At 39.6% G+C, this 26,604-nt stretch overlaps 1 protein-coding gene across 11 annotated transcripts in view; it reads left to right on the forward strand.

Moving 5' to 3' along the window:
* The first annotated feature begins 6,384 nt into the window (after positions 1–6,384).
* LOC134207634 (cation-independent mannose-6-phosphate receptor) overlaps positions 6,385–26,604 on the forward strand; it is a 614,852-nt gene continuing 594,632 nt past the window's right edge. For 2 of the 11 annotated variants that reach the window (XR_009978391.1, XM_062683377.1), the window contains exons 1-4: positions 6,535–6,967; positions 7,148–7,559; positions 14,704–15,700; positions 21,536–22,516. Coding sequence is in view for 10 of the 11 variants with exons in the window: in XM_062683377.1 (XP_062539361.1) it covers positions 7,368–7,559; positions 14,704–15,700; positions 21,536–22,516 (2,170 nt within the window). In the remaining variant the exon portion in view is untranslated. Of the gene's footprint in view, positions 6,968–7,115; positions 7,560–14,703; positions 15,701–21,535; positions 22,517–26,604 lie in introns of those variants that run through there. The other 9 variants (XM_062683380.1, XM_062683378.1, XM_062683384.1 and 6 more) reach the window with 9 other exon arrangements.

The following is a 26,604-nucleotide window of genomic DNA, read 5'->3' on the forward strand; positions in this document are numbered from 1 at the left end:
GTCACGGAGAAGTAACCATTGACAAAAACAGTAGCTAAGTCAAGACAAAATTTTCAAAACGACTTATCTGCTTTTGTAAACAAAGATGCAAACGACGATTTGACGAATCTGATAGCTCTCCCACGCAAACCAACACCACCAACCGGTAGCAGAAGGTTTCCGCTACCTGTTGATGATGTTGGTTTGCGTGGGAGAGCTATCAGATTCGTCAAATCGTCGTTCGAATCTTTGTTTACAAAAGCAGATAAGTCGTTTTGAAAATTTTGTCTTGAAGTTAAGCTAAGCTATATCCTTGTTTAGATATTCAAATTTTGATTAATTCACAGTCAAGCTGTCAATTCTTCCAAAAATTTCGAAATTCTCTAAGTCTCCCTGAACTAGCAGAAATAATTAAGTATTTCAGGAAAATTTTCCACAATTTTATGGAGGAGCAGATACTATTAGAAACTTCAAGACTTCTTGGAAAAGCTCAATGCATCATTGAGCACTTTTTGGGATGAAAAGAATTCATCAAAGGCTCTGAGAAGCCTTTCGGAATAGATTTCTCCTTTACAATCTCTGGATCCCTTAATATATTCCTGGAAACCTCAACGATTGCCAGTTTAACCTCTGATAAACTTTCAAACCTCTGATTAACTTTGATGATATTTTTATAGATCTTGAAATTGAAATAGTATTGGTAGTATTAGATCTTTAGGACAATGCTTCGATTGTCCTACCCAGGTATTTTCATGCGTAGGACATGTTCTGCTTGTCCCACCCACTCCCGGCGCCTCTATGCACTGTACAGACAAGTTGTTTTCATTCCCGGTTTGACTTACGGCCTCATCCCATACGCAGAGATGCCAGATTTGAAGACATGTCTTCAATTTGAAGACATTTGAATCTCTGTGAAGACATTTATTTCGTGAAGACATTTTGAAGACTTTTCAAAATATTTAAAGACTTAAGTCTACTTATTTGAAGATACTTGAAGACAATCAATAAGCCAGCGAGTGGAAAATACAATTTTATTTTTTACTTATAAATTCTGCGACTTCTATTAGTAAATTATACAAAAAAATTACAAAAGTTATAAAAGTCTTTGTCCCGGGCCTAGAATCTGAAACATAAAAATACCTTCACACTAGCGGGCTGATAACTGCAACGCATTTCAGACCTCATACACAGTTAACTTTGAGTTGTGTGCTGGTTAAAAATTCCCGATGGCAGAATTTGTTCCAATTTTTCTTGGCGGCGGCGGCGTTTTTGACATGTATGTAAAAAGGTATTTCGATCAATACATCGGAATGAATGACCGATCAAATTAACGGCAAAATTGATTTAATTCTTCTGTGACTTGATTTGATCTATTCAACCGTTGAGCTAGAACCTGAATTTTATCTTCATTTCTTCTGAATTCATTTGATCTTTTCGGCATTTCCATTTGACTTTCCTCTAAATATCCGTCGGGAAACTCTTTGAATTTTCCGTGATTTTTTAAAAGAATTTTTCTGTGAAAATTTCGAAGAATTCTTCGTGTAAAATAAGGGGAATTTCCGATGAAAATTATGAGGAATTTCTTGTCTAAACTCAAGAGAATTGAAATTGGAAATTCAGTACAAAATTTATATCTAATAATTTCCGTAAAAAGATAAAAAGGAAATTCTCCAAAATTTGAATTGAAACTTCTGAATTTCTTCTGAACTCCCACAATAAATCCCTTTTAATTTCCACAAGAAAATTGTCTCAATTATTTGAATAGAAAATATTTACGAATGTCGACAAGAAATTGAAATTGTTCTGGTGTTGAATGGATATTTCTCATTATTTCCATGAACAATTTCTACGTGTAAATCCTCCTAAAATAAATTCTACAAAAAAATGGTGGAATTTTAATTAAAGACTAAGTAGCAAAATCAGGGGAAACTTGTTAAATTGTTAAAATGTTCGTTAAATTCCTCCTTGAATTCCTTTGGTGATTCTTCTAGAAATATCTTTGGACATTCGTCCAGTATTCTCTCTGAAAATTCCTCTAAGAATTTCTTCAAACATACGTTCTGGTTTTCTTTCCGAAATTCATCCAGGAAATTGTCCGGAAGTTCCAGTGATTTTTTCGAAAAATCTCCAGGAATTCATTTGGAATATCCTCCAGAACTCCTTCGGTAGTTCCTTCACGAATTCCACCAATAGTTCTTCCAGAAATTCAAAAGTTTCCCCCGGGATTTCTGCGGAAGCTCCTCCAGGGATCCTTCCGGAAGTTCCTCCTCTGGAAGATAATTCAAGGTTGCCGAATTACACTTCAAGAATGCCTCCGAAAATATACTTCTATTTCCTCCAGGATTCCTTTCGGAATTTTCTGCAGCAATACCTCAAGAAACTTCTCCAACTACCTCCAAGAATTTCTCGAGAAGTTTCGTCGGGAATTCCATCGGAAATTGCTTCAATAAATCCTCAGGAATATCCTTCAAACGTAAAAAATTTAATGTTGTTCATTATTAATATTTCTAATACTTTTTTGCCAAAGCAGGCGCTTAATGACATGTATAAAAAAACTTATACATCGCATTAGTCACATACATTCCGAAGCTTATACTTTTCATTAACTTATGAATGTTATTAGCTTTTTGATATGGGATCATTCATTAGGTGGCATAACGAATGGTTTAGGTGGCATATTTTCGAATGGTTTTTTTGCCATAACATATAAGGTTATTTTTTACGTGCAGAAATTCATCAGGAAAATCCTTCAGGTATTCCTCCAGAAAATCCCTCCGGAATTCATCCTGATGATTCTACAGGAATTCCAGGAAGTTTTTCTAAGTATTCCTCCAGAAGTTCCTTCAGAACTTTCACCAGAAGTTCCTTCATTAAATCCTTTGGATGTTCCAACAGGAATTCCTCAGTACATTCAAAGTTAATTGCCTATATGCCGGGTATTAAGCCACCCGGAGTGGAAATTAATTACTATGTCTGAAAACTTGATTATGCATATGTACAACATGTGATAGATTTAGTTCGGAAAAGGTATTGGGGGGTAACCGCCCCTTCGGTGGGGTTTGATCCCACGACCCCAGTTCGCATGACAGGTGCTTTCCCTACTAAGCTACGAAGGACCTCCGTCGTCCACCGCAGCTTAGCGGGTACTGATTGTTAAATTTCTCAGGCGCAGCAGACACGGTTCGCTTCAGATCGACCGGACAATATCTTTCCCGGAATCGCGTGATTGCAGAAGAAAGAATAGCCAAACCAACAAATAGTTTTCACAACGGACTCTCTATATTTACGGACTAGTACGGACTGAATGTAAACATAAACAAATACATTACAAATATATATCATCACTTATGATTTGTCAGTTTCAATTACACACACGTTTAACGCTACTCAATACATTCTCATCGGTGTCCAATATACTCACAACAAACACAAAGTAACGGTGGCAAAGCTTCTACACAACAATGGCGAAAAATCACTCCTCCTCGAACAAAGTTCATCAATCCTTTCCACTATCCGTACTGTCCTTTTTCGTCAAATAGTTGGCCAATTAACGCATCATCGGGATAAACTTTCTTCAATGCCTTTCTCCCACCGGGAGATAACAACATCAATAACAAATAAACACTAACTTCGACCGTTTACAATGAACAATATCGCACGAACAAAAATGTCTTTTCGAACAGACTCTTTTTCTGTTAGCTTTCTCTGCATAAACTGGGCACATAACCTGTTGGCCATAGGAAGGGAACCCCCTCACAAAGAATAACAACTAGAGTTCCCTCTCTACACCACGGCAGGCTACTCACATTCAATAAAGTCTACACTACTGTGTCATTGTCGTCTTTACCAGGGGGCTGTCACTACCTTATTTCAACAGAATTTGATTAGCTCCGAGATAGGAGGAGTAGAAAAATGAGAGGCACAGATACAACATAAGAGTGGTGGCTTCACTAAGGAGGAGTGTTGAAATAAGGTAGTGACAGCCCCCTGGTAAAGACGACAATGACACAGTAGTGTAGACTTTATTGAATGTGAGTAGCCTGCCGTGGTGTAGAGAGGGAACTCTAGTTGTTATTCTTTGTGAGGGGGTTCCCTTCCTATGGCCAACAGGTTATGTGCCCAGTTTATGCAGAGAAAGCTAACAGAAAAAGAGTCTGTTCGAAAAGACATTTTTGTGTTAGCTTTCTCTGCATAAACTGGGCCCATAACCTGTTGACCAGAGAAGGAAACCCTCTCACAAAGAATAACAACTAGAGTTCCCTTCTCTACACCACGGCAGGCTACTGACTGATACTTCTGCCAGTAGCCTGCCGTGGTGTAGAGAAGGGAACTCTAGTTGTTATTCTTTGTGAGAGGGTTTCCTTCTCTGGTCAACACTGATGAAACCAAATTCCCAGCACTAGGTACCAGCCGATCTCTCGCAGTACATTTTCAGAACTAACTCTCTCATATGTATTTTTGTACACATGCCAACCAAGTAGCAAGAAGACAACAAGAAGCAAGTGTGTAGGAGCCGGACAATACTAAATACTCATCCTACTTGGTTGGCATGTGTACAAAAATACATATGAGAGAGTTAGTTCTGAAAATGTATTGCGAGAGATCGGCTGGTACCTGGTGATGGGAATTTGGTTTCATCAGTACCCGCTAAGCTGCGGTGGACGACGGAGGTCCTTCGTAGCATAGTAGGGAAAGCACCTGTCATGCGAACTGGGGTCGTGGGATCAAACCCCACCGAAGGGGCGGTTACCCTCCAATACCTTTTCCGAACTAAATCTATCACATGTTGTACATATGCATAATCAAGTTTTCAGGAATTCCTCGTTAAATTTCTTCAGGAGTGTTCCAGAAATAATAAGAAGCTCCATTCGTTCGTTCCTTCAGAAAATTCTCTGGATGTTTCTTCAAGTATTTCACAGTAAATTTTGTATTCCAACAAGGAATTATTTAAGAAGAAATTTAAAAGAGTTTCACTTGGAAATTCAGTTTAAAAATCCGACTCAGTTCAGAATCCAGGGGAAACTCGTTTTAAAAAACTAGAGAATTTTAAAACATCTTCTCTTGAATTCTAACAATTTGAATGTTAAAAAAATAAACATTATTCAAAATCAGTATTTAATACAAAGAGATTATTGAATTTACACACCTATTGGATTTTGAAATTTCTCGCTGATAATCATAATCTTAATATTGAAGACATTTGAAGACATTTTTAAACGACTGTGAAGACATTAGAAAATATCGTCTGGCATCCCTGCCCATACGGCATTATGCCAAACAAATCGTTTCCCCTTTTGATTTTGCTAGAGAACACGCATTAACTTTCGTTCGAAAGCGCGTTCGTATACGCAAACAAGAATAATGATAATAAGGTCAATGGCCTCAGTTTGACTAGCAAATCGGTTTTATCCGCACCATCCAGATTTTTATTTTAATATTTGTAACGGCCTTATTAAAATAAAATAGAAAGGAAAAATCGGAGAAATCCACTAAACGCACCTGAATTGAATTTTTGATACGTTTCCAAAGGGAACAATAATGACGTTCGCCCGTGTGCACTCGAGTCGCGAAAGTGGGTGGCAAAAAGTGAAAATCAAATAATCATCTGTATCTCAATCAGGGTTGTCAATTTTTTTTTCGATTTTTTAGAACATTTTAGATCCAACATTTTAAACAAAACAAAATACAGGCCATTTGGTTTTTTTTTTCAAAATGCTTGAACGAAAAGAAAGTTGAGCATTTTGTTGACTTGCGTTAATTGAGTTGATCAACTTATACCCTTGCCCGTCAAAGCGTTAGCAGTAGATGTGTTTTTTTTTCAATAACGACCTAATTTCGAATAACATGTTGAATGCCCGTAATGCAAACATATATTAGGGGTATTTATTTAACGACCTAAGTGGATGCGTATCTGTTCTTGGAAATAATGTTTCACTCGATGTTTCATCGTTTCATGTTTTGAAATATGTTCCTTGTGATTGTGTATGAAACATTTCTGATGTTTACACCGTTAAGTGATTACTCCTATAATACATTATAAGTACTATATTATATTATAAGTACTATGTTCGCAATACGGTCTGTTACATGTTATTCGGTTCATGGTATTTCTTTTGTCATATAACTTTGATTACCATCACATCTCGGCAAAATTTCAAGTATAGGGTGGGATTTTTGGTTTTCGGATTTATGATCCCATAACCCCCTCTCTTTTTAAAATAAATGGAAACAAAATCCATGGATTCATGGATTTCTGTTTAATCCTCACAAATATTATGACTATTGCAATTATTATTGGCAACACTGATAATTCTTGTTTTTCACCTTTTTCACAATGCACCATTTTCTTTGTTTACCTTTTCCGTCATCGTCATCACCACGGCGGTTCTCATCATCATCATTTTGTGTCTGCGGTGGGGTCGTTGGTAGCAGGCTGTTGCGGGGCAGGTGGTGTACGAGTGCGATTTCGAGTCGCGAGTGTTTTGATTCTTTCTGCGCTTTTGTCTTTCGAACGGTTATCAGAGATAATTCATTATTATTACTTTTACTTATAAGGTAGGTGCGAAAACAAAACGCCAATCGATTGGATGACTAAACACGGGACATTATCGGTTAGTCAGCGATTGTATAGTGGTATCAGTAAAAATATTCCATTTTCGAACGAATCGATGCAGTGCAAAATATGATGTACCTAGCCGAGTAGTGGTGCAGTTGATAAAGTCGGTCTCGTGTGTCCTTCAATAAGGAAAAGGGGAGAATTTTTGCCTTGCGTTTTGAAGAACAAAATTAGTTTACCTTGGAAAACGATTTCGAAATCAGTGAGCTCCTGAAAGAAGTGACAAAACTCTTTGTTCCTAGTACAGACTGTTATTGTCTGAAACCGGTTCAGATTGTGATAATTAAAAAAAACCTTATCAGCAAGTCGGGCGTTCAGCTCAGGAAATAATCTTTAAGCGAAAAGGTGTAAATAAAAAACAAATTCTCACTGGTTAGTGTCAACGACGTTGTGCAAATAAGTATTAGAGCGAAGCATATGATAAAGTTTGGATTCAATTTGTATTCGATGTATAATTTTGATTGGTAGTTTATCCACCCATGTGTAGATTCTTTTCTTGTAATTTTTTAATTTTTTGTTTTCATAACAATTACACGGTTCGTATGTCCCGAGGTGTGACAAACGTGTAGTTTCTATAACCGCGACTCATTTCGTAAATTAGTGCAACAAATAAGAGGCGACACTGATGCAATTTAATATAATAACTTTACAGAATTGTTTAATCAGATAGTGAAAATAGTGAAGTCCCCAGAACAGAGTAATTCGTGCTAAGTGCTGAAAGGAAGACACCAAAACATCATCCCGTGAGCATTGTGAGCTAAGGCAGGCAAATATGTCAACAACGAATCGAAGAAGAAAATCAATAACTGGCCCGGTTGGGTGGCATCGCCCGCAATCAGCAGCTGTTTCCCGTTCCTCCTCAAGCATTGCCATTGGCTGCTGCAATCAGTGGATGATGATGATCTTCTTCACTGTACCGGTGCTGCTAGCTGCCTTTCCAGTTGAAACGTCGGCAAATAGTTTGGTACGTAGTATGTGTTGCTGTAGTTTAAATAAATATTTTCTTCATTTTCGTTTATGGGGACGTCGTTTTATGAGCGACACGCTTTTCAAGGATTGTGACGAACCATGCGTGACGATAGATGTCACGGACCGCACAGCATGAAAGTTTTCAAACAGATTGCCGAAAAAATAAAAGCAGTTGGGGGTCGTCCAATAATGATTTTGTGACAGTGCATGCAAGTTCGATTCACGGTCCGGCCTAGGATGTTTTCGGGTGGGAAACATTTTCGGCTTTCTGGACACAAGTGTATTCATTGTACTTTCAACACAATACAACCGATTCTTTTTTCACGGGGAATGTGTGCCGTCGACGTGTGGAAAAAATCCGTGTTATTTCGGCGGGTAAACAAAGTGAACGGTGGTAATATGTAAAATGTGAATAAAATATATAAATATAAATCAGTGTAAAAAATCCATGCTATTTTGAGAATTCTTGAAAAAAAAAGTTTTATTTCAAGAACCCGTGTATAAAATAATCGGGTGACGTATTCATGCAATTGGCGGACATAGAAAGCTTTCAAAGCTTGTATATGAGTCATGTTTCAAAATTAACGATGATTTTATTATAATTACTTTTATTAGTATTAATTAGGATAAGCATCATTAGGACCTAAGTTGTCTGTTGATGAATCAAACAATAAAGAATAAAGAATAAAGAATAAAGAAAGCTATTGAAAAGTCTTTTGCCTGCATGGAATATCAAATCCTCATGTTGGAAACTTTGTACAAAATTTGAAATTGATAAAAAATGTCAATTTTTTTTAATGTTTTGCCTTATTTTAGAGGGTTTGAATCAACAATATTAAAGTTAATGGAATGCATTCTGATTATGTCGAGATGGTCAATATTAGTCATATATCAAATAGCGATCATGATTTGTTAGATATATAATGTATTATTTATTCAGACTAAGGCCTGTGCGGTATATAAGAGTCTTCTTCATACGGCTCGGTTGTCAAGAATCATTTTCACCAGGTCCATCGTCCAGGTATCGCGTCCGTAGGACTACCGGTCTAATGAGTGTTTTGCGTCTCCGAATTTCTCTGCTGGTATCATTTTCGGCAGTCACCAGTGAGCCCAAGTACACAAATTATTCTACCACCTCGATTTCGTCACCACCGATGCGAACTCGCGGTGGGTAGCTCACATAGTCTTCTCTTGAACCTCTTCCTATCATGTACTTCGTCTTCGACGTTTTGATGACTAGTTCGATCCGCTTAGCTTCCCTCTTCAGTCTGATGTAGGCTTCCTCCATCTTCTCAAAGTTACGTTCCATAATATCTATGTCGTCGGCAAAGCCAAATAGCTGGACGGACTTATTAAAAATGGTACCACTCGTGTTAATCCCTGCTCTTCGTATTACCCCTTCCAAAGCGATGGTGAATAGCAGACACGAAAGACCATTACCTTGCCGTAACCCTCTGCGGGTTTCGAAGGGACTCGAGAATGCCCCTGAAACTTGAACTACGCACATCACCCGATTCATCGTCCTTGGTCAACAGTGTCAGTTTATCCGGAAATCCGTGTTCGTGCATTAGCTGCCATAGCTGGTCCCAATCGATTGTCTCATATGCGTCTTTGAAGTCGATGAATAGATGATGTGTGGGCACGTTGTATTCGCGGCATTTCTGCAGTACTTGGCGAATGGCGAACACATGGTCCGTGGTGGAGCGTTCGCCCATAAAACCCGCCTGGTACTGCCCCACGAACTCTTTTGCAATTGGTGCTAGTCGACGGCATAAAATTTGGGAGAGTTCCTTGTAGGCAGCGTTCAGCAATGTGATTGCGCGGTAGTTGCTACAATCCAGCTTATCGCCCTTTTTGTAGATGGGACACACGACACCTTCCATCCACTCCTGCGGCAAAACTTCCTCCTCCCAAAGCTTGGTACTGATCCAGTGCCTCACCACCGTGCTTAAATAGTTCTCCTGGTAGTTGGTCAACCCCAGGGGCTTTGTTGTTCTTCAGCCGGCCCATCTCCTCCTGGATTTCCTGGAGATCCGGAGCCGGTAAAATTATGTCCTGCGCGCGATCTCCCAGGTCCACTACCATATCGCCATCTTCGTCTGCCACATCGCCATTCAGGTGTTCTTCGTAGGGCTGCCGCCACCTTTGGATCACCTCACGCTCGTTCGTAAGAAGTTTCCAGTTTATGTCCTTACACATATCAGGCTGTGGCACGTGGCCCTTACGTGAACGGTTCAACTGCTCATAGAACTTTCGTGTGTTATTAGCGCGATACAAATGCTCTCTTCACGGTCTCGATCTTCCTGCTGGCGCTTTTCCTACGGAAAATCGAGTTTTGTTCGTTCCGCGCCCGTTTATATCATGCCTCGTTCGCCCTCGTGCGGTGTTGCAGCAATCTCGCCCATGCTGCATTCTTCTCTTCCACTAACTGCTCACATTCGCCGTCATACCAGTCGTTTCTCTGATCCGGGGGCACCGTGCCAAGTGCAGCGGTTGCGGTGCTACCAATAGCGGATCGAATATCTCTCCAGCCATCTTTAAGAGACGCTGCGCCTAATTGCTCTTCCGTTGGGAGTGCCACTTCCAGCTGCTGCGCGTATCCTTGGGCTAGTCTACCGTCTTGTAGCCGCTCAATGTTAAGCCGCGACGGACGACTCCGAGAGACAGCTATCCAAATTTGATCTTTTGAATCAAAGGTGCAACACAAAGTTGTGAAACTCCGAATTCCAGCTTCGAGGAGCTTGCTTCAGTCCATAGAGTGATTTCTTCAGTCGGCACACAAGACTTGGATCTGTTTTCCCAAACCCCTCTGGTTAATGCAAAAATATTTCCTCTTTCAATGTTCCGTTGAGGAACGCGGTTTTAACATCCATTTGGTGGATATGGTACTTCATTTGATTTGCCACTGCTAATAGCACACGTACTGTTGTTCCCTTGGCTACTGGTGCATACGTCTCGCATAATCGAAGCCTTTCTTCTGAGAATAACCCTTGGCAACCAAACGAGCTTTATAACGGTCGATATTTCCAGCTTCGTCTTTTTGCCTTTCTCGTACAACTAAGTTGTACCGAAAGGCTATCATTTCACTCCAAATTCGAAATTTTGATAGAAGTCCCGGAGACACATAGTGTTATATACCATTCGACTCAGCTCAATGAGCTGAACAAATGTCTGTCTGTCCGTGTGTGCGTGTGTGTGTATGTATGTGTGTGTGTGTGTGCACCAAATGCCATAAAAACATTAGCCAAATTTTCACATAGAAACTCTTAACCGATTTTCTTGCAACAAGTTGCATCCGACAAAGACTAAAACGCTGTTGATCACTATTGAATTTCATAATAATTGCGAATTGCAAAAAATAGATAATATTAAAATAGTGATGAGACATAATCACATAGAACAATAATGTGTTATGAAAAATGCCTTGCATCTATGAATGTTTTTAAAGTTTATCCGTGGCTTGCTCCCATTAAGAATTTCATCGTACTATAAAGATGCTCGTGTTGCACGCATTTAGGCGTAAGTATGCTCTTCGTTCAGTTTCATAGTGCTATGAAATTGTCCGAAAGTCAAAATTCGAACATAGGAAATTCGAGAAACTTTTGGCAGCGCCATCTGTCGTCTACTAGTGTAAATTTTCTATCATAACATTAGACGGTGTAACTGTTTTGCCTTTCGTGTACATCATCGAGGTGTAAGCGTAAAGGCTACATTTATTATCTTTTTGCGCGAGAAAGGCACCATCACCGCTAGGTGGATTAATCTGGGTTTTTGATTTTGAATACCCATCGACAATCGACAATATTCTTTCCTTGGGGTTTCGGAACTAGCTCCCACGTTTTATTTTTATGCAACGACTCCAGCTCACTTTTGATTACATCCTTCCAATGGTTCCAGTCGTTCCGTTTCTGCAGCCCAATGATCGTACTTGGCAAGTCATCCACGAACGTTTCAGCATTCAGCGCAAAAACCATCGTCGAATCAGTATAGTCGTTATTGAATTTACCTGAGAAACATTCTGCAGCAGTAGATGCTCTCGAACCGGTAATAAAATCTAGTAACTTACCGGGAAGTCTGCGCTCCCGTCCGCTTCGCCTCGTGAGTGTGTTTGCAGAGCAATCATCACGTTCTGATTGCGAAGGGAGCGCGTCGTTTGTTGAGTCATTGATACTGTACTCGTCATCAGAAGTTAGGTAATCTTCTACTTGTTCATGCTCTTAATCAGTTTGATTATTTGTCAGATCCACAATATCTTGGTTATCAGAATTTGGTTGCAATTCTTCAACTTCTTCTCACATTTCTGATTCCGTTTATCTTTTATATAACATCTGGTGTTCATGTAGAGTACCACATTGGCTCTCATCGAATATCACGTCTCTTGATATGAAAATCTTCTTCTTGCGTGAATCCCAAATTCTATATCCATTCGTGGTGTAGCCGACCATGAAGTTTCTCCGATCTCGAATCCAACTTACCACGCTTCTCTTTTGGTACTAAGGTGTACGCCACCGACCCGAAAATTCGCATTTTATCAATATTGGGCTTCTTGCCGTACCATGATTCAAATGGTGTTATTTTGTTTTCTAGAGCTGATGTCGGACTTCGATTACTCACATAAGCTGCAGTTAGTACTGCCTCGCCCCACATGGATTTAGGCAAACTGGCATCATGAATCATTGACCGCGATTTCTCCAGCAACGTGCGGTTCATTCGTTCTGCCACGCCATTCTGTTGCGGACTGTATGGGACGGTTGCTTCAATGCTGATTCCTTTCGAACGACAAAACTGACGAAATGATTTGCCCACATATTCTCCGCCGTTATCGCATCTCAATCGAGCTATCTGGGTACCGAAAAAAACAGTAACACGAGCATAATATTCTTCAAATTTTTCCTGCACTTCATCCTTGCTCCGCAGAAGATAGACAACCGTAAAATGACTGTATCTATCGATAAAAGTAACATAGAACCGCTTGTTGACCCAAGTCGTTGGGGTAAACGGCCCACACACGTCTGAATGGATAACTTCTAAGACCCGCGATGCACGCCTTTCTCCAACATCACCGAATGGTTGCCTAGTTTGTTTCGCCTTCAAGCATACTTCGCAGAGGGATTTTTCAGGCCAGTCAAGCATTTTTGTCGTTGTTTCAATCATTCCATGGTTCCATAAGATCTTCATATTTGCTTCCCCGAGATGAGCTAAGCGCCGGTGCCATAGTTCAAAATAATCTTGGTTTGCGATCAATGAACTTTGTTCGGATAATTCGGACCTTCGTTTCTACGTAGTTCAACGTTCATTCTGTACAGTTGTCCAGCTCTCTCTCCGGTAGCAACTACACGACCGTCTTTCGTAATCGTCACACGTCCACTCGAAAACTTTACCGCCATACCGTTGTCTTCAGCTCGTCGCAAAGAAAATAAGTTGCACTGTAATTCTGGCACATATACAGTACATCCTTCATCACCGCCGGTAGTTTACGGTCTCCAATCATCATGTTTACTCTTATGGTTCCCGCATATTCCGCAATAAGTCCAGATTTTGCCACAGCTTTATGAACCTTTTCCTCCAATGAATGCAACTCTTCGAAAAACATCTTGCTTTTGACCATGTGGTCAGTTGCACCAGAGTCAAGAAACCAGTTAATTTTCAAGTTTGTCGTAGTAATCATTGACAAACATTCATCGTTCGCAACAAATGCCATTTCAAATTCCTTCGCAATATTAGCTCCCGATTTGTTTTACGATTAACTTTTCTTCCACTTTTGCAGTGTTCTTGACGTCCAGGATCGTTTGATAAGCAGTTTTCTGGACATTCCGCTCGCTTGAGGCCAAATTTGCCGCATCCATAGCACTTGAAGCCGCCCATCTTCTTGGCTGCAAACGCCGAATCACCAACGTGTTCTGTATTACCAATCTGGCTAGAGTTTGCTCGCTTGACGTGTTCATCCAGAAGCCTTTTCTTAACATATTCCAGGGTCAGTTGTTGAGGTTGGATCGTTTCAAGTGCTGTGATTAGTGTATCATACGATTTTGGAAGGGCCAGCAGCAGTTGACAAACAACGTCCTCTTCCTGCAAATTCACACCTACCGCCCTCAGCTCTCTTAATATCTTCTCGAAACGCAGTAAAAACTGTTTCACATCGTTAGATTCAGAGAATTTCAATTCTTGAAATTGTTTCTTCAGCAATTCCAATACGTTCGAAAGCGTTCCGCAATGCATCCCAGACGTCCTTTGCTGTCTTCTTGTCTTTGACATATTCTAATTGGTCTTCCGCGATTCGATGAATCAGTAGGTTCTTACATTTCCTATCCAGGGCCCATCGCGCTTCGAGTTTCTTCTTCTTTTCGGCACGTACTTCGGGAGTGTCCGTCGCAAGATCCTTCGCAAACTCTTCATCGCCGATGGCCTTCGTTAAGCAACCTAGCATGTTCTTGTCTTCCATAAGAACTTCGATCCGGAACTTCCAATTTCCGAAGTTTGTTCCATCGAACAAGCAAAGCTCATCTTCCGTCATCTTGATAAGTTTAGACACTTGCTAATAATGTTCCGATTACAACTTCCTTTTCAAATTGACCTGGGCCCATAACCTATTGAGATAGGCAGAGTTGGTAGTAAAACAGGTCTGGCTTGTGTAACGGTAACAATGGAAGTGACATAATTTTTTTCTTTCATGTTCTAGCCTACTACAGTAATTGTTATTTAATGTTGCTAGCTCATAGCGCTCGGTTGCTATTCAACACCATTAAGTACTCAGCTCCCAATCGCAGCTCCCCCGCTGCCACCCACTTGCCGTCAAAGCAGCCCACACTCTGTAGAACCTCCACATACTCCGTTAACTGTCTGGCTAATTGTTTCACCCCCAGGCCATTCATCCCCTCGGCCGAGGTCGCCTGACACCTTGGGATTCGGGGTTAGGAACGTCATATTGTCAGCTTCAGTGTTGTACCGAGCCTGGCGATATGGCCGGATTTACACCGTTAAGACCTACTTCAGAGTATCCATATCCCAGCGAAACGGGTGATTCTTTATCATTTCAAATCCACAATTGTGTACCCAAATCTTATAAATATTCCGTCGTAAAATCGTATCTATCTAGAAATCACCATTTTAATAGCCCTATTTTCTCTCTTCTATTTCAGAACCTAGTCGGCAAAAACTGCATCGTAACTGAGCCTTTGTACAACGTGACATTCAATTTCAGTTCACTCAACTCGGAGCTGGCTCACCATATTAAGTCGGACATCAACGAGCAGTTTATGTTTGATGTGTGTGACCACCTTGCATTCAAATGCAATGGGATTTCCGGCGGAGCAGCATGTCTTAAGCGGAACGATAACACCCAAGTGTTGTTGGGAAGGGAATCGCAGCTGCACTTGACCGATGGTCGTATTCATTTTAATTTTTCTAACGGAGAAGAATGCCGGAATGGAAGAAACTACTCGCTTGACATCATCTTGATGTGCAGTTATTCGTCGGTGGAAGAGCCATTGAGTGTGATCCCGTACTCTGTGGACCAGTGTGGGTATTTCATGTTTTGGACGACGAAACTGGCCTGCACTCCTTTACCGGCGCGTGTGAAGGCGAACGAGTGTGCCGTCAAAGATGAGACGGGTTATACGTTTAATCTGCTCCCGCTCAGCCACACGCGACATCACGTTCCGGATCGTAGTGGATCGCACTTTTTTGTCACGGCGTGCAAACCGGCTCACTATGGTCACATGTCCATGTGCCCTCCGGGGAGCAGCGTTTGCTATTTTAACAGCAGCGAATCGGATTACACGAAAACCTATCATGATTACGGTCAAACAGATCCGAATCCTACCATCGAGAACAACAAGCTGGTTATGAATTTCAATTCCAGCAATGAAAGCTGCCAGAACTCGAAGATCATTTTTGAATGTGACCCAGGAGCGATCGAAGAGGTACCGGAGTACGTGGCAAAGGAGGGATGCGTGCATTTATTTGAATGGCGTACACCGCTGGCTTGCAAGAAGAAGGAATCCTGTGCGGTGCTTGATGCCAACAGTGGTATGCTATTCAACATGAGTTCGCTAGCTGGACAAAAGTACACCGTGAAGGAAGCTAACAAAACGTACGAGTTTGTGGTTTGCAAGAATGTCGGAAGCCAGTGTGCAGGTAAGTAGAAGCAATCTTGTAATTGGGTATGGTTGAAGATTTATTGACGAGATTTTTTCAATTAGCTAAATCCAGAAGAATTTCCCGAAAAAAAACTCGGAAAAATTCTTCTAGAGGTCATTTTTTATAATTTTGAGAAATAATACGATTTGTTTGTAGGTATTCGAAAGAATTTTTCTTGAATAAAACAAACGCTCAATCTATGTCGACAACGAAACGCAAAATAACTGTTGTATATGAACCTAGTATAACAGTTGAAGTTTATATGATCATTTACACTCTCCTTCTGAGAGTTTGTGCATGTATACCTTCAAAGAGACTATGAATATACATTACTAGAGCTCAGTTGAGTCTAGTGCATGAAGCAGACAAAACGTGTTTTAAAGTTATCCCTGAAATTCTTAAATTACCATTCTACCTAATCCTAAGTACAGTTTAAATAATTTATTTAAAAATAGTTTTAAATATAAAACAGTGGCGACGAGAATAAACTTCGTTAAAACGCGTGTTATTAGTTATTAAGAAGTGAATAACGATACGGTGCTTTTCTACAAGTCTTCCACCACGTGGTGTGATAAAGTGTAGGAGCAACCTGTGAAAACTTTTGCAAACCGCGTAGAGCTGTGTCTTAGTTCTTTTATTCAATTAGTAAAATAATAAGGATTCTTTAAAAATTAGCACCATTTTTATTCAATTTAGTTTTTTCCAATTTTACAAAGGCATATGGTCTTATAGTTAACATATCTAACGCCATTTTGTACCCTTGTAATCATTCCCTGAAAAGAGAGGAATACAAGGAGAGCAAATACAAAAGAAAAATTAATTATTGTCTTGAGGAAAATTGATCAGAACCGGGATCGAAGAGGTAGCCATCTAAAAACGATAAAGTGTGAGACGGGAAGTGGTGAGCTATTGTAGGTGAGAAAACCATTATCAGGTTTATAGTTACCCGAACAAACCGTATTTCGGTTGAGTGTGGCAAGGAAGCAGTGAGCCCTGGTGCAGAGAAGAGCAATATTAGTTTAGTAGTAACAAGGCATAACTTGAGTGTTATTACTATAACGGCAGTTAATAATCAACCAGTGGTGAGTGATTCTCGAGGAAGGCCAGTGGACAGTGAACCATTGGTGGAGTTGAACACAAGCATTATCCAGAACAACGTAGCGTACATATCAAGTAACTACAGCACAGCAATCCAAGGTAGTTGAGAGTGAGTGACTACAAACACAAGTAAGTGACCACTTTCTGTTTAGTTCTAGACTGTTACCCACATACTTCTAAAATATGGCACCAGCGGGTATGATCGGAGTGTTAGATCATTACGTGATCGGTCGATCTTTCACAAATTACATCAAACGATTTGATATTTACTGCAAGATCAATAATGTGCCTGATGATCAAAAGAGATCATACTTCATTACTCTAAGCGGCGAGGCAGTATATGATGAATTAGTGAAACTGTATCCTGATGTAGATGTAGAAACAGTCAGCTATGATGACATAGTAAAAAAGCTAAAATCACGTTTTGATAAAGTCGATCCAGCACTTATGCAGCGCTACAGATTCTATAATCGTTTTCAAGGTCCAACGGAGTCTAGTGAAAATTTCGTTCTAGCAGTCAAGCTGTTGGCTGAACAATGTAATTTTTTACAATTCAAAGAAACTGCAATAAGAGACAGGTTAATAATGGGTCTTTGTGACAAAACGTTGCAACACAAGCTTTTAATGGAAGAGGATTTGAGTTTGGAGGCTGTAGAGAAATTAATCATTAACAGTGAAGATGTAGGTAACCGCATGAAAATCATAAATGAAGGTAGTTGTTCGAACGTGCATTCAGTTAAACACCGAATAGGTAGACGTGATGATTCAGGCCGTCATAATAGCAATTGGCAGGCAGACAATCAGTACAAACGGGAGAACAGTAGTAGAGGACGGCAATTTACGAGGAACACATTCAAAAGACGAGATCGTTCTACTTCTAACGACCGTAAACAAAATTTTTATTCTAATGCGATATGTAATTTTTGCAAACGTAAAGGTCATTTGAAACGCGACTGCTTCCGTTTTAAAAAATCAGTATCGGTGAATTCTGTCGATGAGCAGCAACCCATGGTGGATGCTGTGGCTCACTACTACAAAAGAATGAAAATTCAAAAATCTAGTGATGAAGACGATTCAGATTATGAGTGCCTGATGATAAGATCTGTAAATAATGTTAGTGAGCCATGTTTGATCAATGCTGTTGTTAACAATGTGTGTATAGCTATGGAAATGGATACAGGGTCCGTGGTATCAGTTATAGACAAAAACACATACTATCGTAAATTGTCAACAGTACCCCTCTACAATAGTACACGTAAGCTAGTTGTAGTCAGTGGATCTCGTTTAAATATACTTGGAGAATTGAGAGTCAAAGTGTCGCTGAACAATAGAAATGCTTTAGCTCGATTGATCGTTTTGCAAACTGACCACAGTTTTACTCCACTAATTGGGCGAGATTGGATGGATTTATTTTTCCCAAACTGGCGTAAAGGATTGGTCGGTGTTAATGCTGTACAAAACTCGAATATAGAGGATGACAAGGAAAGAATGTTAGGTAATTTGAAAGACAAATTTTCAAAAGTTTTCACCATAGATTTTTCAGAACCAATTATAGGGTACGAAGCTGAATTAACTCTGAAAAAAGATCAGCCTATTTTTAAGCGTGCTTACGAGGTGCCATACAAAATCCGAGACAAACTATTAAATCATTTGGAGATGCTTGAGAAACAAAACGTCATAACTCCTATTGCTGCGAGTGAATGGGCCTCTCCGGTAATCGCCGTCATGAAGAAAGATGACGACATACGCATGGTTATCGATTGTAAGGTATCGATCAATAAAGTACTTATACCTAACACATATCCGCTACCACTGGCGCAAGATATCTTTGCATCATTAGCTGGTTGTAAAGTATTTTGCTCGCTGGATTTGGCTGGGGCTTACACTCAACTGAAATTATCCAAACGGTCTCGGAAGGTTGTTGTAATAAACACTCTTAAAGGGTTGTTTACATATAATCGGTTACCTCAGGGAGCGACATCAAGCGCTTCAATTTTCCAACAAATTATGGACCAAATCCTTTGTGGATTAGAAAATGTTACAGTTTATCTTGACGACGTTTTAATAGCGGGAATATCTGTGAGTGATTGTTATTCAAAATTAGTTTTAGTCCTTGAACGACTTTCTAGAGCCAACATTCGGATCAACTGGAAGAAATGTAAATTTTTTGTAAACCGGCTGCCATATTTAGGGCATTTGATTACCGATGAAGGTCTGTTACCTTCACCTGAAAAAATTTCCACGATTTGTAATGCTAAGAGACCTACAAACGTAACAGAGCTTAAATCTTATTTAGGTTTAATTAATTTTTATAACAAATTTATTCCACATATGTCGGCCAAACTAAAATGTATGTACAATCTTTTAAAAAAATATACAGAATTTGTGTGGTGTAAAGATTGTGATGCTGCTTTTGAAGAAAGCAAAACTGCATTGCTTAACGCAAATATATTGCAATTTTATGACCCTCACAAACCTCTAATTCTAGTAACAGATGCTTCTTCTTATGGATTAGGTGGAGTACTGGCCCATAAGATAGACGATGCTGAGAAGCCTATATGTTTCACTTCGTTCTCTCTCAACCCTGCCCAAAAAAAATATCCAATTTTACACCTTGAAGCACTAGCGTTAGTATGTTGTGTAAAAAAATTCCATAAATTTCTATTTGGCCAGAATTTTACTATCTTTACAGATCATAAACCATTAGTAGGCATTTTTGGAAAAGAAGGAAAGAATTCATTAATCGTAACGAGACTACAACGATACGTGATGGAGTTGGCTATTTATAATTTCGAAATCAAATATCGTCCTTCATCTCAAATGGGAAATGCAGACTTTTGCTCTCGTTTCCCATTGGAACAGTCTGTCCCGAACTGTTTTGATAGTGGTAGCATAAACAGTCTCAATTTTTCGCAAGAATTTCCACTAGATTTTTCTTTAATCAACAAAGAAACTAAAACAGATTTATTCCTTAAAGAACTGACAGGATTCATCATCAATGGATGGCCTAATAAAATCAAAAATCCTTTTAGAGATGTTTATGCTTGTAAACATGAACTAGAGGTGGTAGATGGTTGTGTACTTTTCAAAGAAAGAGTAATCATCCCAAAAAGTATGCATGAGGGAATACTTAAGTTGCTTCACGCTAACCATAGCGGAATAGTAAAAATGAAGCAACTAGCCAGACGGGTGGTTTATTGGACTGGGATCAGTATGGATATAGAAAACTATATAAAGCAGTGTGATATATGCGCTAGAATAAGTGTCATACCCAAAGCTAAGACAAAAGAAACGTGGATTAAAACTAGTCGTCCGTTTAGCAGAATCCATGCTGATTTTTTTTTATTTTAATAATAAAACATTCTTTTTAGTAGTTGACAGCTATTCAAAATGGGTAGAAGTGGAAATTATGAGGTATGGTACTGACGCTAAAAGAGTATTAAAAAAGCTAACTAGGTTTTTTGCTACATTTGGATTACCGGATGTTATGGTTACAGATGGAGGGCCACCGTTCAATTCAAAGGAATTTGTTTCATTTCTAGAGTTACAAGGCATTAAAGTGCTAAAGCCCGCCATACAACCCCGAGAACAATGGCCAAGCTGAACGGTTGGTAAGAATCGTTAAGGACATTTTAAAGAAATTTTTACTTGACCCAATGACAAGATCTCTTGATACAGATGACCAAATTAATCTTTTCCTAATTAATTATATACCTGTTTATCACGGGAAGGACAGTTTTCTTTCTGAGAAAATATTCTTACATAGAACAAAAATACTATTGGATTTAGTTAATCCTAAACATAGCTATAAATCAAAACTAAAAGAAACAACTGAAACTAGAAAAGAGAGAATAAAAAATACCACAATAGTACAAGATCCTTTCTCTAAGCTAGTGGTGGGCGATAGACTCTACTATAAAATTTTTAGAAAACATGAAATAGAGAAATGGATAATTGCTACTTTCGTTAAAAGAATTTCAATAAATCTATTTCAGATTTCCCTCGGGCAACAAGTGATAACAGCCCATCGAAACCAACTAAAACTGATCCCAATGCAAAGGCGTGGCACCATGGTGTTGATGCCGTATTACGATCGAAAGCGGAGGCGTGACTCAATCGAAGCAGAAGAACCATTCAATGGATTTCCAGATGTTCCTTGTGTACCAGAGCAACACGAATCAAAGAAGCGTAGATTGGATAGTGTGATCCGCAGTCCTGTCGTAACCAGGAGTATTACTCGATCGAAGCCAATGGAAAACGTGCATGACTAATTACAAGATTTACTGAGTCCGGTATACCGAAGCGGTAAATTCGAAAGTGAAATATTAGTGAAATTACATAATATGTGAAGTCGTATCATAGCAATGTTATTGCTTTCAGAATACTACAAAAAATAATCAAAATAAGTGTTTATTTTCTAAAAGAAGGGAGAATTGTTGTATATGAACCTAGTATAACAGTTGAAGTTTATATGATCATTTACACTCTCCTTCTGAGAGTTTGTGCATGTATACCTTCAAAGAGACTATGAATATACATTACTAGAGCTCAGTTGAGTCTAGTGCATGAAGCAGACAAAACGTGTTTTAAAGTTATCCCGAAATTCTTAAATTACCATTCTACCTAATCCTAAGTACAGTTTAAATAATTTATTTAAAAATAGTTTTAAATATAAAACAATAACAAGTGAAAGTAATAAAATAAAGCTTTATTGTTTTTATCTGTATCCCACAGGATCATCCGGAGCATGTGAAATAACCAAGGATAACACGGAAGCCATTGGTTTGGGTAACTTAAACGATGAACTACTATTTAATATAACCGGAGCTCCCTATCTGTTGTACAAATCTGGTTCTATTTGTAAGCAAGATCAAAGGTGGTCCACAAAGATCGAGTTTATCTGCGAGACAGACAAAGGTGCTAAAACTGAACCCAAGCTGGTTGAGAACAACAATTGTGAAATTATCATTCAAATGGAAACAGTACTGGCATGTAAGAAACAGGTCTCATGTGTCGCTACGAACATGTCCAATGATCTTGAAATTGACCTAAGTCCACTGTCTTCATCTGAACACAATTATGAAGCGCTGGTTAACGACACACTTGCCATCGCCAAAAATAGGAAATTCTTTCTGAATGTATGTAGGCCGCTTCTTTCGACCTACGGCCTCGGATGTCCTGGGGGTTCGGCTGCATGCATGGCAGTCCAGAGTGGCACGGATTTAACCCCCAAGGAGGAGCTTTCGATGGGCTTTCCGGATGTTTCATCGATTATCGTCGGTAATAAAGTGCAACTCAAATACCTACGGGGAAGCGTCTGCCCTCAGGACAATGAAACAAATATTTCGACGGAGATTGAGTTCTATTGCCAACCCAAAGCTGGCCGCGGTTTGCCAATCCTGCAGGAAGTAATGCACGACTGTCACTATCGGTTCGAGTGGCCTACAAATGTTGTTTGTCAGGAGTTTGAGGCTGAGTTCAGCGATAAATCGTGTGAGATCGTTAGCAAGGACATGGACACTAGTGTGGATTTGAAGAAGATTTTTCCAAGTGGAGAACTGTTAGTGAATCCGAGCAAAAACAGTGCATCGCAGGAGCTCAAAGAGGGCAAGGTACAGTTATGCTCGAAGAATATAACGGTCAAGACCGTTTATCAGGATCGCGCTGTTGTGATGTTTTTCGCCGTTGCAGATGCGAGTTGTGAGGAAACTGGAGGTAAGTTCTGGGTAAATTTCTTTGCTACCCATCTTGATGAAAGCATCTTGATTGAGATTAAAAAATCCATCCTGACCTCACCATACTCGTATGTCTAGAAAACAAAACACATCTCCAAAGCTTCGTAATCTTCAAGTTCCGGCTCGATTTCCTTGATGTTACTCTCTCGTTTGCAGACTACAAAAATATCATTAACGTACATGAGAAGGTACTCTTTCTAGCATTTTTTACGATAGAGACACGAATCCGACATACACTGTGTAAACTTCATCATCTATAATATGCTTGTTATCGTCCGGTTCTATGTTCTAGCGGCCTGTTTCAGATCGAAAATTGATTTTTTCATCCGACCTGATGCCATACCTTGATGCTTTTCGCTAGTCCTTTCATGGAAATGAATCGCACAATTTTCAGATCGCGACGCCCTATATTATATAGGCTATAATAGGCCTGTCATAGCCGCCTATACCAGGTACCCGAGCAAAGTTTGAAATCAATTTGAATTCAAAATTTGCTGCCATGATGTCAACTCTTTGATAACATCAGTTGTTCTCGTATTGTATGGATTACGGCATATTTTTACGGCTTTATGAAGACGTGCACCGAATGAACACAATAACGTTTGAGCTAGGGTTTCCATTCCCAGGAAGGATTTCCCGGGATATGTGCAGTAGTTTCCCGAATTTCCCTGGATATGTTATTCACAGTTTTTTTGATTTGATACAAATATTATTTGACCAAGTCTAAAATACCGATACCAATACTTATATTCACTTTCCGGGATCCAGGGAAATCAATTTCATATTATTTCCCGTCTCCCGGGAAGCTGATTCCCGGTTAAATTGGAAGCCCTATTTTGAGCGGTGCGCTGTTTACTAAAAATGAATACTTTTTCATACATCGAGTTCATTCAAAATAAATTTCGGCACCACTCAAACGGCAGTGTGAGATGTCCTTCGTTCATTGGCGTATGTTTCAGATGCGTTGAGTATTGTGAGAATATACAAAACCATGGTAGCCAGAAAGAGAGAGCCTGCATTATATACCTCTCTTTTACACGTTCATTCCAACATAAATGCACAACTCAGTATAAGTGAAGCAAGAGAGTTAAATATAGCACCTAAGCACCTTGAAACTGTACTCTCATGAAGCTACCTTCCTCGGGAGTATATCTGGTGCTGAAGCATCAGTCCTCATCTTCATTGCTTAATTCACCCAAGCCCTGTCTGACAGCTTTTGGAGGGTACGAGGGGGGGGGGGTACGTGAACAAACTCGCTGGCTCTTCCATACTAAAATAGTTCAAGATGGCTGAATCGAGCCTCTTGAAAGGAGGCTTTCGAAAGGAGGCTTCCGAGCCTCTTGAAAGGAGGCTTCCGAGCCACTTGAAAGGAGGCTTCCGAGCCACTTGAAAGGAGGCTTCCGAGCCACTTGAAAGGAGGCTTCTGAGCCTCTTGAAAGGAGGCTTCCGAGCCTCTTGAAAGGAGGCTTCCGAGCCTCTTGAAAGGAGGCTTCCGAGCCTCTTGAAAGGAGGCTTCCGAGCCTCTTGAAAGGAGGCTTCCGAGCCTCTTGAAAGGAGTCTTCCGAACCTCTTGAAAAGAGGCTTCCAAGCATCTTGACAGGAGGCTCTTGAGTCTCTTGAAAGGAGGGTTATAAGCCTCTTGAAATTAGGCTTCTGAGCCTCTTGATGAGAGGCTTCTGAGCCTCTTGAAATGAGGCTTCTGAGCCTCTTGATGAGAGGCTTTTGAGCCTCTTGAAAGGTGGCTTCCGAGCCTCTTGAAAGGAGGCTTCCGAGCCTTTCGAAAGGAGGCTTCCGAGCCTTTCGAAAGGAGGCTTCCGAGCTTCTTGAAAGGAGGCTTCCGAGCCTCTTGAAAGGAGGCTTCCGAGCCTCTTGAAAGGAGGCTTCCGAGCCTCTTGAAAGGAGGCTTCCGAGCCTCTTGAAAAGATTTTTTGAGTGACTCTCCGCTCTCCCCCACACCAAAGAGCTCGAATTGAGCCCCCTGGTAATGGGGGCACTCAATTCTCAGCCACTGGCAACACATGAAAAAATAAAGAGGATACTTAACAAACTACTACGTGGCTGAGAATAAATAAGTAAATAAACAACAAATAAGGAGAAATACGAACAAGAAAAAAATATCTTAGAAATGCTTCTAGTGGATCGAATATCCTTTTAAAGAAGCATTTTTTACTACTATTAATAATTAATAAATATGACTATAAAATAAAATTTGAATTAGGAACAAAAATATCTAATTGTTTGATGACGATTTACTAAAAAAGGAGACAAAAAACATGCTGAAGATTAGATTAATAAATTTGAAATTTGGTGTTTTAAATAAGATTTTACTTTAGTTTTGAAAGATGAACAGTTTGTTACTTGCTGAAGATTTCTAGGGAGAATATTAAATCTGGCAGGTCCGATGAAGGAAAAACGTTTTTGCCCAAAATTAGAATACGCACGAGGTTGTGTGAGATGAAAAACCTGTCTAGTGATATAAGACCTAGGTTCTGTACTAAGAATGATATTATGTAGAGCAGTAGGATTATGTAAGATATTGTGAACCATGTGCAAGGTTTGCTGTTCATACAAACCTAATATTGGTAACATATTATGAGGAAACTTTGTATATAAACGAACAGTTGAAAACAAGTATGGTAAATTATAAATTACTTTTAGTGAACGATTTTGTAGCGTTTGAAGTTTCTTCAACTTAGATGTACATGCTCTGCCCCATGCAATTATTAAATAACTTAAATGTGAATGGATATGAGCGAAATAAAACAATAGTAAAGCTTTACGTGGAAGGAAACTGCTAAGTCGCTTCAAAATACCGCACATACTAGAAATTTTATCAGATACTTTCTTGATATGATTATCCCATGATAACGTGCAGTCAAGGTAAACGCCCAAATACTTGAAAACTTCTACACTTTCAATAGTATCATTACCAATCATTAAAGGTGGAGTTATTGGCCTAGCTTTTCGGGGAGATCGAAAGATCATATATTTGGTTTTATTCAAATTTAACGAAAGTAAATTGCATGAAAAATACGCTTTAAGTAACTGCAAGTCCTCATTTATATATCGAACAATGAGCTCTGGGTTAACATTCGCATAGAATAGTGCAGTATCGTCAGCAAATAACCTTGGCGTGCCTTTTAAATTTATTCTACAAATATCGTTTATGTAGATCAGAAAAAGTAGCGGTCCAATGTTACTACCTTGGGGAACTCCTGTGCAGATTTCTCTGAGAGAACTTGTTGCACCATCGAATGACACAAATTGCATCCCATTGCTTAGGTAACTGCATAATATTTCATTGGCTATTCCTCTAACTCCATACATTTCTAGTTTTCTCAGCAAAATATTGTGGTCTAAAGTATCGAATGCCTTTTTCAAATCATGAAATTGACAAAACCATTTCTTTCACAACTATGTCTTTGAATTCGATTTGAATGGGGACAACTACATTGGGTTTTTTGCTCACGTACAGTCTTGTGGCCGACACTATTGAATCTTGCTGCAATTGCACTCCGACATGAGCAATAGTTTCCTTGACAATATTCAAAACGTTTTCGTTGTCTACACAGGGAAGCCCTAACAGAACAGCATTTTAAGAAACAGCTTTACGATCAGATTTATCAACATTTGCTTCTAACTGATGAACAAAGTCTGTCAATCGATTATGAAAATAAAATTTGGCTAATAACAAAAAAATGAGGTTCTATCCAATAAGATCGAAATCAGGTGATTGGAAGAACACGTCACGATATGGACATACCTCCATGAGTGGTAGTGCGAATTCCGCATAAACCTGCCGATCGATAGAACTAGATGTAAAACAGAACAGCACATGGGAGATCGTTGCCTGGATCTTTTTGCCTGTCTTGGCACGGTGGTTTCCATACCACTAACCAAGCCGTCCACAACCAGGGCGTTAGGCAAGAAGATTCACGCTTCGATTGTGTGCTGTTCAATAGATGGTCTTCCTTTCTCCCTTTCACCCTCTATCGCTTCATACTTGTTCGCGCCCTAGCGAATGGCTTTCAATCTAATGATTTTCAATTATCTTTCGATTATCTACTC

The sequence above is a fragment of the Armigeres subalbatus genome, chromosome 1, assembly GCF_024139115.2.
Source record: "Armigeres subalbatus isolate Guangzhou_Male chromosome 1, GZ_Asu_2, whole genome shotgun sequence".
NCBI lineage: Eukaryota > Metazoa > Arthropoda > Insecta > Diptera > Culicidae > Armigeres > Armigeres subalbatus.